At 39.6% G+C, this 11,649-nt stretch overlaps 2 protein-coding genes across 2 annotated transcripts in view; both read right to left on the reverse strand.

The window, feature by feature from the left end:
- Positions 1–6,279, reverse strand: part of smyd1a (SET and MYND domain containing 1a) — a 20,071-nt gene extending 13,792 nt beyond the window's left edge. Inside the window, exon 1 of the mRNA XM_016559177.1 lies at positions 5,965–6,279. Coding sequence (XP_016414663.1) covers positions 5,965–6,191 — 227 coding nt within the window. The 5' untranslated portion in view covers positions 6,192–6,279. The remainder of the gene's footprint in view (positions 1–5,964) is intronic.
- A 3,989-nt stretch (positions 6,280–10,268) lies between these two features.
- spra (sepiapterin reductase a) overlaps positions 10,269–11,649 on the reverse strand; it is an 18,717-nt gene continuing 17,336 nt past the window's right edge. The window contains exon 3 of the mRNA XM_016559198.1: positions 10,269–11,155. Within this exon, the coding sequence (XP_016414684.1) occupies positions 10,965–11,155 (191 nt within the window). The 3' untranslated portion in view covers positions 10,269–10,964. The remainder of the gene's footprint in view (positions 11,156–11,649) is intronic.

Genomic DNA, 11,649 nt, shown 5'->3' on the forward strand with positions numbered 1-11,649 from the left:
TTTCCCTTGTTGTGTTGATTGTATTATTCTGTTCAGGTGTGCCTAGTTAATTATCCTTGTTTGGTCTGAGTACTTAAGTTCCTGTATGTTCACTTTGAGTTTGTCTGGTTTTACGTCTACATGTCTTAAATGTTGCTGTGCTACATTGTGTTTGGATTTACCCTTGTTGGATTAAAGACTTATGGTACATAACCTTTCATCTTCGTCGTGTGCTCTTTAACACAGTGTAGTTATGACACTCACAGACTTACTGTGTAGTTCGAGTCTGAGTGAGAAGCGTTTGTTCAAACTTGTGAAAAACAGTTTTTAAAGTATTGGAATGTGTCTTTGAATATTTATCTGTGACATTTTAATTGCTGCTTGTGCAAAACTTGGGTCGGGATGATTTTATCAAGTAGGACACATTTCTGGAACTTATTTTGACATTTATGAAGGACATTTTTAAATTTCTCTTTACAGTGTTGAGTATTGTTGATGCATAACTCACTTAAGGCTTAGTGTGGCCCAGATAATGTATATTTATGGTTTATTTTGTTCATTAATAGCTAAAATGTGGCTGTGTAGTGGCCTACTTGCGGACCATTGCCAAAATGCCACCATTCCATGCAGCATGTGGGCCACATGAGGAATGAGGGGAAGACCAGGGTTAGAATAAAAATCAACTGTGGCCCACATTAGGGCCAGTTTTGGTTTATTTGGTTGGCTTACATGCAGCAATGCTAAGGCTTACTTGAGGCCCAAATCTGGCAAACAGAACTGGACTGTCCAAATGCCACTATTCAACGCAGTATGTGGGCCAGAGCAAGGTGTTGGATCTGGGCCAGAATTAAAATAAATGTTGGCCAGTTCTGCTTTATTTGGTTTATTCATGGCTGACATTGGGCTTTCCTATGGCTTGCTTGTGACCCAAATTTGGCAAACAGGAGTGGACTGCCCAAGTGCCATCATTCTCCACAGTATGTGGGCCAGAGCAAGGTGTTGGATCTGGGCCGGATCTGGGCCAGAATTAAAATCAATGTGGCCCAGATTTGGGCCAGTTCTGCTTTATTTGGTTTATTCATGGCTGATATTGGGCCTTCTTTTGGCTTGCTTGTGGCCCAAATATGGCAAACAGGAGCGGACAGCCCAATTGCCATCATTCCACGTGGTATGTGGGCCAGATGAAAATGTCAGGTGTGGGCCTGATCTGGGCCTCAGGAATTTTGCTATCTGGGAGGGAAGGGACTTAAAATGGTGACCTAAAATTGCCTATTCCAAAATTTACCTCAGTGGCCTAGCATCCCTCTGTGCAGACAAAAAGTAAACAATCTCATATGGAAATGACACTCTACTGAATACACTCACAATGACAAAAGATCCAACCACTGCACATCCCATGCTGCAACTGAGCATACATTCACAATGTAGACTTCACAGTCTTGAAGTATACACAATTCTCTGTAGTCTCAGACTAAAGTTGAGCAATACACCCTCCTTTGGAAAGGTCAAATCCCATCGACAATATGGAAGGGGCTTTGCTGTCAAAAGTAAAAACTCCTGCAGAGTTTAGCTTCAGTTCTAATCAGACATACCTGAAACAGTTAATCAAGGTCTTCAGGATTACTAAAAACTTCCAGGCAAGTTTTGAAATTAAACACTGCAGGACAGTTACCCTTCGGAAGCAGGATTGAAGGTCTCTGACCTAATGTTTTTTTGAGTCTGTGGACTGTGGAGTCTGTGGAGTTTCCAAACTCTGATATGTTCTGGTAACTGTTCTGGCATTGCATGATCTTGTTCATTTTGGATCCCAGTAAGGGTCTGAAACTGACATTCTGGCTCCGGCCTGCATTTATGCAGAAGGCCCTCCTGCAATTTGATGGCAATTTTCCAGAACCAAAGCAGTACACACCGGTCTGAGGTTATTGGAATATATGGAATTATTGAACTGAACACCACAACCAAAGGAAACCTTCAAACGCCAGCATGTTCAATCACCTACCAAGTTTCCCTCCAGTGCATTAACTTGATTGATCCCTACTGAGATCTTTGCCTCAGTAAATAGACTCAATAAACAAGAAAGCAGGACCTGATGGAGTTCTTGCAGAAGCACTTAAAAGTGATGTTACAACAAAGTCTTCACAATGTCAGCCATGGAATTTGGGAGTACAAAACTGCTCCTCCAGACTGGAAAGATGCAATATTGTTGCATTGTATAAAAGAGACAGGGTTCTGGTGAACCTGCTGAAGGAATCATGGCATTTCAGTGCTGCCAGTAGAAAGCAAAGTACTGATCAGAGGCATGATCCTCCATCTCGCCCAATACATAATTGAAAAGATCCTTCCAAAATCTCAGGGCAACTTCAGAAAAAAAACCTCCACCTCTAACATGATCTTTGTCCTATGGCAGATTCAAGAACAGCCTTGGCAGCAGAATAAAGACTTGTCTTAGCAAACTGTTGATTGCCATATTTTCCTTGCCATGCCATGTGCTTATATAGTGCAATACTTGCATTGAGATTAAGTTGATCCGGCTCCTGTCATGTGCAGTCTCTTTCTGGCAGTTGTAACCATGTTAATCCATCCACTCATTGCAATAGGTTGTGGATAGAACTTGCATTGAGATTAAGTTGATCCGGCTCCTGTCATGTGCAGTCTCTTTCTGGCAGTTGTAACCATGTTAATCCATCCACTCATTCATCCTCTCTTATCCTCTGTAGGGTTATGGGAGTGCTGGAGCCTCTCCCAGCATGTCTCGGACCGGAGGACAGGTGCATGTAAACCATGTTTGTCTTAATTTTTCTCATATTTAAGCAGGATGGTACCCTCTTCTACATCTGCCATGTGCAAGCCACAACAAAGACTCTGAAGGATTCATGAACTCCAGTTTGCTGATTACCGGTCCTTTCTTGACCAACGATGGCATTCTTGGTCATTACTGATTACTAGTCCTTTAACCCAGAGGTCTTCAAACCTGCTGCTGGAGACCCACTCTCCTGCCCAGTTTATCTCAAACCTGCTTCAACACACCTGCTTGTAATTTTCAAGCAAGCCTGAAGACCTTGATTCACTGGTTCAGGTGTGTTTGATCAGGGTTGGAGCTAAACTCTGTAGGAAAGTAGGTATACAGGAGCAGGGTTGAAGACCATTGCTTTAAACTGAAAGATGAAAAATGAGAAAACCAGTGAATCCAGAACAGAGCTGTATGACGTTTTTGCAGACACCAATCTAGACAGGTCCAACCACAGCTATCCTACAACTCCACACTCACATGTCCTAATTGCAGATGTCTTAATTGGGCTCCACAACCATTTTCAGTGGCCTTGCCGTCAAAAACAGGTGACTTAGTTTGCCACAGTGTCATCATGTAACCCTTCTATCCATCCATTCTGCAAACCACTTGTCCTTAGTAGGGTCCCAGGGATGAACCCTGGGGTAAACAGTCTGGACGGATGGACAACATGGAGAAAATGTTCAAATTAAAGGTCAACGACATATATTTTCATGGGAATAACTGAACGGTAGGTATTCTGTGTTTACATATAGAAACAAAAAAATATATAAATTTATTCATACAGAAAAAGATTTAACCACAAACTCTGGATGACTGCATTATTTTCTCTTCCATTATGCCTCCTTTATCCTGACAGTTCTGTTGTATGTATCTGTTAATATAAACAAGTAAATCTGGATCTGAGTCTGATGTCTCTTGTTTTTATGATCCCACCCCTCCTCAGACACATGTGAATCAGACAGGCAGATAACTCTCAGAAGGATCTTTACATAAATGTTCTTTATATGGGCAACATTAAACTAAAATCTTATCCCAAAGGATCAAATAAAAGACCATCTGGATGCTTAACTTGTGTGATAAATTGATATACCTAAAAATGGGTTATATTTAATATGACTGGCAGATTGTATGCAGTATTGAGTCATTTTTGTACCATTTTTGATTAGTAACATGATTAAGGAATAAACTATGTAAAAATGAATAAACACATTTGCTGTAATTAACTGAGGTGATTCTGCTCTGCAGGGCATATCCTTTAGACCAATTAAGATGTTTGAACTTTGCTTTAATTATAAAGGTGAGGAACTGTCAGCTCAGTCTTCTGGTGTCAGCTTGCATGCTTAGAAATATTGCTTCATGTGATTTAAATAATTTTCTATTTTAAGATGACATTACTGAACACTGATGTCATTGGACACACCATCGCCTCCCCCTTTAAAAGTCAGCGTACAGTAAGCAGACATGACATCCAGGTTAACTCTTTGTTGTCATTTGTACTGGTTTCATCCAGACGCTCTCGGAAACATGTTTGTGTTTACAGAAGCTCAAAGGGCTAAGTACTCTGTGCTGTTTTCCGCAGTGGCTCTTGTCTTTTTATGGAGGTGAAACTATGATCTTGTCACATGAGAATGGAATCTCTCACACCGTTTAGCGCTCTTAACATCTGCAAGTACACAAAAATGACATGATAGTGACTAAACATAATGCAGTCTGAAATTCTCCTGGGGAAAAACCCCAAAACGAAATGTGTATCTAACAGGCACAGAGGCTTTGCATTTAAAGAAAAAAAAACAATATTAAGAAATAAAAATATGGCATTGAGGAGAAACGTGGCAATGCAGCTGGTTTTAAACCATCAGCAAACATCTACACACTGACTGCAGGAACAATACTGATTGATTATGAATGTTTTCACATTCACATGATTATAAATAATGTTACATCTAAAGCATGTCCTTCAGTTATTCTGGTGACTCTGTGCACAATGAATCTCTTCAGAACAACAAAAGACAGACTTTAAACATTTACATGAGCAACACCTGTACACTCTAAAAAATGCTGGGTTAAATACAACCCAGTGCTGGGTAAAATAGGGACAAACCCAGTAATTGGGTTGTTTTGACCCAGCGGTTGGGTTACTACCCAGAAGGTTGGGTTAAACATTTAACCCAACCGCTGGGTCAAAACAGCCCAATTGCTGGGTTTGTCCCTATTTTACCCAGCACTGGGTTGTATTTAACCCAGCATTTTTTAGAGTGTAGGGATAACCCTTCAATCTACAGAATATTTACTCACAAAGCACAATCTGAAAGCCCTTCTTTTTTTACCATTTTAAGATGTGTAGCACAGCTGATCCTGAATTAGACACTTTGGCCGCTCCGTAATCTGAGCTCTCACATACTGTAGCTAGAGCTTAACCTGCAGAATATGTACATAGTAAACCTCGTTCTCCATTTAACAGAACTAAACCAGTCCCTTTCCATTATTTAAACACCAATTCCAATATAGATTTGTGAAGGTACATCTATAGAAAACAGTCTGGATTGTTCACGTACAAGGACACTTTCTAATATTGATCTAACACAAGCACGGTTGTGTTTGTGACAAGAGAAAACAATTATTTTGTGCAGATAAATCTATGTAGAGTTGCCATACTCTCAGAAAAAAAGGTTACAAAAGCTGTCACGGGGGCAGGACCTTTTCAAAAGGCACACCTTTGTATCTAAAGGGTCCACATTGGTACCTTAAATTAGTACCTGAAGTGTACATATTAGTACGTAAAATGTACAATTTTGTATCTTTTGAAAAGGTGCATCCCCAGTGACAGATTTGTACCTTTTTTCTGAGAGTGCGCTTACATACTGCCACCAAATCTCTTCAAGTCCAAAGAGCAAAATAACCAAAAACAGGGTGTTTTACTCTTATTTTAGTGCAATTACAATTGGAAAACGACAAGTTTTCCAATATGATCTCTCTTAATCAAGTCACATTTGTGATAATATCCTTTTATACCACAACTTCACCATCTACGTGTCCCAAAACAACAAGGATCACTTCATTGAGATCATTGAGGGAGATTCATTGAGGGTCCACAACATTCAGCTTAGTTCTTCTCTCAAATACTCCCTTCCCAAAGTAAGCCATTCTTGACCAGTCAAGTCAACTCGCAGCTAGTTGCCAAACCCTGATCTTACCTGTCAAACACAACTGCAGCGAAGCTCGCCTCAGCAAACACAACATCTCCAGTTGATATCTCCTTGGTGACACGGAGGCCACGGCCTTTCTCCCCGGCTGCAAACACTTCCACAGGATCCATCTTTTCCATGGTCATGGTGACAGACTGTTGTCCGCTACGGCTGAGGGAGGAACTGCCGTTCCCAGTGCTTACCTTCCCATCCACCCTGTCCACTCCCCACAGCATGGCTAAAAATAGAGCTGCTCCTTTCCTGCCATCAAACAGCAGATACAGTGAGGAGAAGTGCTGTTACTGGCATGAAGGAAGCAAACCAAGAGAACATGGTTGGAGCCCCAGGAGTATTTTTGTCCGTCAGCTGTGCGTGCTCATCATGGGGAACATGAGTTGACAGAACCGGACTGACTGTGTCAGTGAAAGCAGTTAAATGCTGGAGTTGATAGTGTGAGGGAATACAGATGAGCATTGGAGTTCAGAAACTGATATAGTACATCATCGTTTACCTTCATCCATCATCACTCACATGATCTTTGAATAAGGGTTCAGCCTAATGTCATTTCCATCACATCTCAAAACATCATTCATTCAGTGGTGGAAATGACATGTTAAATATTTTTAAATGTTGCACCTGCTCTGAATGGTTATGTAATAAAGTGGCTGACTCCAAAGGCTAATTTCGTAGCTAACTTTTTTCACACATCACAAGTCCCATATTTTATTGAGAAACAAGTATATTCACATTAGAAACTGCTTTTTGGCTCACACTTTATATTAGGTCAAGTCAAGTCAAGTCACCTTTATTTATATAGCGCTTTTAACAATACAGATTGTGTCAAAGCAACTGAACAGCATTAATTAGGAAAATAGTGTGTCAATAATGCAAAATGACAATAGTAAACACTCATTTTTCAGTTAAAGGCAGTTCATCATTGAATTCAGCGATGTCATCATCCAGCTCAGTTCAGTTAAAATAGTATCTTTGCAATAATTTGCAATCAAGTCAACGATATCGCCGGAAATGAAGTGTCCCCAACTAAGCAAGCCAGAGCCGACAGCGGCAAGGAACCAAAACTCCATCGGTGACAGAATGGAGAAAAACTCATCACCACGGTAAGCAGGGAGGGGACCAGAGCATATTACATTAGGTGGCTTTAACTACAACTTTACCAGTACTTATTTTTTAAATATTTGTGCATTGTAATTACATTTAAAGTACTTGCATTTCATTAACATTTGTAGTTACACTGTTAACTTTATCCCTAACCGTAACCCAAACCTATTATGCCACAAATCTAACAGCTATAACCCTAACTTTACTCCTAAACCTAACCATACCTCAAACTCATTAGCAGCAAACGTGGGAATTTTCCAGAAAAACATATAGATACACAGCAAATCCATAGTTTAATTGTGATAACGGGGGCTTAGATGAGGTCATCACCATCTCAATAGCGGGAGTGTGTGAAGTCCTTTTTAAAATGCCATTTATGGTCCTGTGTTTCTTTACATTGTTAGTGTTCATGGTTTTATTAACTTTGGTGCGGTTTATTAGGCTTACGTTTCAATTCTGTTTAATCCAGTACATTATCTTCTAATATTCATTTAGAATACAGGTGGTTAAGATATTATATTTGTGTTGAATCCTGACAGGTGCACATGTCAGAGGTCAGCGCAATGCTAATGTCTACTACAATTTTCCAAAGATGTATTGACCCTCATTAACCACACAGAGATCGGTTGTACTTATGTATTTTTTTTTATTATTTATTAGTTCAAATCTGTGTCAAGTCACCTTTATTTGTAAAGCGCTTTATACAATACTGATTGTGTCAAAGCAGCTTTACAGTGTCAAACAGGAAAACAGTTCGTCAATAATGCTAGAAGACAATAACAGAATCATTTTTCAGCTAAAGTCAGTTCATTGATGATTCAGTGATGTCATCATCCAGTTCAGCTCTCTTCCAATAGTGTCTGTGCAGTCAGTCAAGCGTCCCCAACTAAGCAAGCCGAAGGAACCAAAACTCCATCTGTGACAGAAATGGAGAAAAAAACGCGTGGCAAGGAACCAAAACTCCATCGGTGACAGAAATGGAGAAAAAACCTTGGGAGAAACCAGGCTCAGTCAAGGGCTGATACAGTTTCAATACTGTGAATAGTTAGCTTACATGCTGTCTACTCACCATATCCTGTTCCTGTGACTCTTCCAAGGAGGGTGCGGGACTACAGCGAGATGGTCCTCACTGCAGAACACAAGATCCAGGGGGCGAGGTTGGATCCAGATCCAACTCCTCCCACCTTACATATACCTAAACCTACCAGTCTCCACCAGTGTTGCCAAACCCCTCCCTCAGAAAATCTCTAGAACCACCCTCAAAAGTCTAAATTTTTCCACAAAAAGTCGCCAAATATGAAAGAAAGTAGCTAAATTTGGCGACAAAATCCCCAAATTGGCAACACTGGTCTCCACCCCCTGATCCCTAAACCCACCCATCTCCACCCCTAAACCTACCATCTCCACCCCCTAGATGTGGATCCAACCACGCCCCCTGGATCTTTGTTCTGCAGTGAGGGGCTACTGACTACAGCTCCCCTTTTGCTGGTGTTGGGTAAAACCATGACAACTAGTAGGGGAGGGAACTTAACTTTTGGTGATATGGAAATGAAGAGATGTTGTATGGTTTTGGGTATATTTTGTTTTATTTGGAGAATTATATTGTTGTGTATATTCCATTTTTCTTTGAAGTTAAATGGTCATATCATATGTTAAAGAATTTAAAGATGTTTTGAGTAAATGTGCCTATAGTGTCTATTGTCAATGTCCCTGCAGTTGGTGTGGTCTGGTTGGTAATGAGCCTGTGCTAGGTTAAATAAGCCAGTCTGAACCTTGGGGAGGAAAAGATGGGGGCATACTGCTGAAAGAAAGTTAAGAAACTGAGTAAAGTTTGCTGCTTGTAGCAATATATTTTTCATGTATATGTGCCACTTACAGACTGTCACCAAAACTGTGTTCAAAGAGCAAAATAATCTTGCAGGACATTTACGCTTTTAGTGGCACCAATACACCAAACGTATTAGCAGTAAATGTGGGAATTTCCCAGAACAACATGTAGTTAGAAAATCCATAGTTTAATGTTGGTATCTAATTTGAACAGGGTTGAATAGCACTGCGCTCAACCACTAGATACTGAAATAACTTCCACTGTACCATCTGATCACACTGCAAAAAATGTTCTTCCTCAGTATTTTGTCTTATTTGCCAGGCTAAATGTCTGGTTTCTTAAATCAAGATACATTTACTGGAGAACCAAAATGACTTTGGTACTCCAAGAAGTCTTGTTTTCTAAGAAATGTATCACAATTAAGTGAGTTTATCATTTAAAAAGAACAAGTATCTGCCAGTGGACTCATAAAAATCTACTTAATTCAAAGGGAAAACAGGTTTTCATTCCCCATTGATAGATATTTGTTCTTGTTTTAAACAAGAACTCTTATTTTTTTAATTCTCAGAAAACAAGACTTTATGTCTTCATTTTGAATCTCAAGTAAATGTCTTGATTAAAGGATAATTTGTATTGGAAAACAAGACAAAAATACTGAGGAAGATATATATTTTTTAACATTTAATGCCATGACCTCTGATTTAAGACCTTTATGGCCTTAATTTGTGAAAGGTCGAATTTAGACTTTTTAAGACCTTTAGAAATTACGGAAAGGCCCAAAAAAGCTGAAATCTGTAAAATCAACCACTTTGATCTAGTAAACATTCTACAGTTGAAGACGTTCCCAAGAATGATTTCTAAGAAATTAGGCCATTATGAAAGCAGCTCTAGGCGCTCCCTGACACAGAATGCTCCTTATTTGTCAGAGTTTACATGTACAGGGTTTACATCAGGTGTGTAAAATCCAGAGCTTCCAAACTTGATTGATTTTCGGAAAAAGTTCCATCACTCCAAACATCTGTGTATGCTTCGTCCAACTGTTTACAGTAGGAGTGCCGAAAGAGAATATGAGCAGAAGCATCCAGAGACACTGGACACAATCAACACAAACATGACAGAGAGAAACACACCGCATTTATTCCAGTGACGACAGCACTACCAGTACAGGTCAAATGACTGAAATACAGAATCTGCAATATATAAAACCACAGAGAAGAAACGCAGACAGAACTCGGGCTGTCCTTGCAATAAGATGACTCACAATGCCATATTATTCATAATTATTATTACATTTTTATTCATAATAATCAATCAAATACACACAAAACATACGTTTTGATTATAGAAAAACATTCTTAAAAACTACAAGTTATAGAACAAAAAATTATTTATTATTTAAAAAAATATGGCTAGCAATTTAAGACAAAGTGAACATTTCCGAATAAAATAGGCTACATCACATGGTCTGGACTTGGATAACGGAAGTAACACATTTATACATGGAAGCTTTCATGTAATCCAAAGTCTTTAGTGTATTTATGACATGAAAAACAGCAGCAGCTAGAAAGATATCAGTAAACAATCATGAATTTGAACACATAATGAAGAATCATTTGGCAAACGATCACAAACAGAGAGCTTTCTTTTGGTCCAGAAGCAGATCTGACTGCTAGTAATTTAAAAGTCAAATCCTCATTAAACCATTGCCTCTTTATGATGAATCGCTTGCTGTACTCCTCAATTGTAAGTCGCTTTGGATAAAAGTGTCTGCTAAATGAATAAATGTAAATATTTGAAGCAGTTTCAATACACCAATACCAGTGGAGCTTATTGATATTTTTTCAAGGTATGATATCGAAGTTAGATATTCCAGTATCGTGACAACACAAGAACATATCAGACAGAAATTAGAGATCATTAATGACCCATAAATGAGATTCATTGGTTAATTTCACAAAATAAGGTTCATTACATAGTGTCTGCTCTCAAATCAATCAATCAATCAATCATTAATCAAATGGGATGAACACTAGAGAATGAGTGGTTGTTTAAAGCACAAACTCTATAAATCATAAAAGTCCAGATGTGCTCCCGAGGGGTATTTGTCCTCCAGCAGGACCTTGATGAGTTTGTTGATGGACTGGTCACAGGTGAGCAGCTGACCCTGAGCGTGCATGACGCTGAACGAGTTCCTCAGAGCAACGTCTGCAGAGCTGCTCCTCGCCTGCAGCTGCATGTCTGTGTCCAGAGGCCCTGCGGGACGCCACAATCCCACCATTAATGCACTTCAACACGTCACAGGATGAGCACATATACTTGCGAGAGTAAAATACAGGTGCTATAAAAGAGCTGAAATATTAGGAATCATTGTAGGCCTGCCAATGACATGAGTTTGTATCATAACTGAACAGTGCCACCTCTGTGTAACAAGCCCATGATGCATGTAAGATTGTAGTCAAACAGTTCATGAGTTTACACAAATCAAAACCAAAGCCTTTTCACAGTCACTAGGGTTGGGCGATGTCTACAAAATTGGCATCGGACGATGTCTACAGTGAAACATTGCGATGGACGATGACATCGGCGGGGGCGGGGGGGGGGCGGTGCCCGAAGCGTGAATCCTTATAAGGGAAAACAACTAACGATTCCTAACACCTTGTCTACACCGGATGCAAGCGGTGTGACAAAATACTATAGAAGCACTGATCTATAATAGAGATTAATTATATATAGATCAGTCAATTGAT

This window comes from Sinocyclocheilus rhinocerous, unplaced genomic scaffold (assembly GCF_001515625.1).
Source record: "Sinocyclocheilus rhinocerous isolate Xijiao unplaced genomic scaffold, SAMN03320098_v1.1 scaffold2447, whole genome shotgun sequence".
Classification (NCBI taxonomy): Eukaryota; Metazoa; Chordata; class Actinopteri; order Cypriniformes; family Cyprinidae; genus Sinocyclocheilus; species Sinocyclocheilus rhinocerous.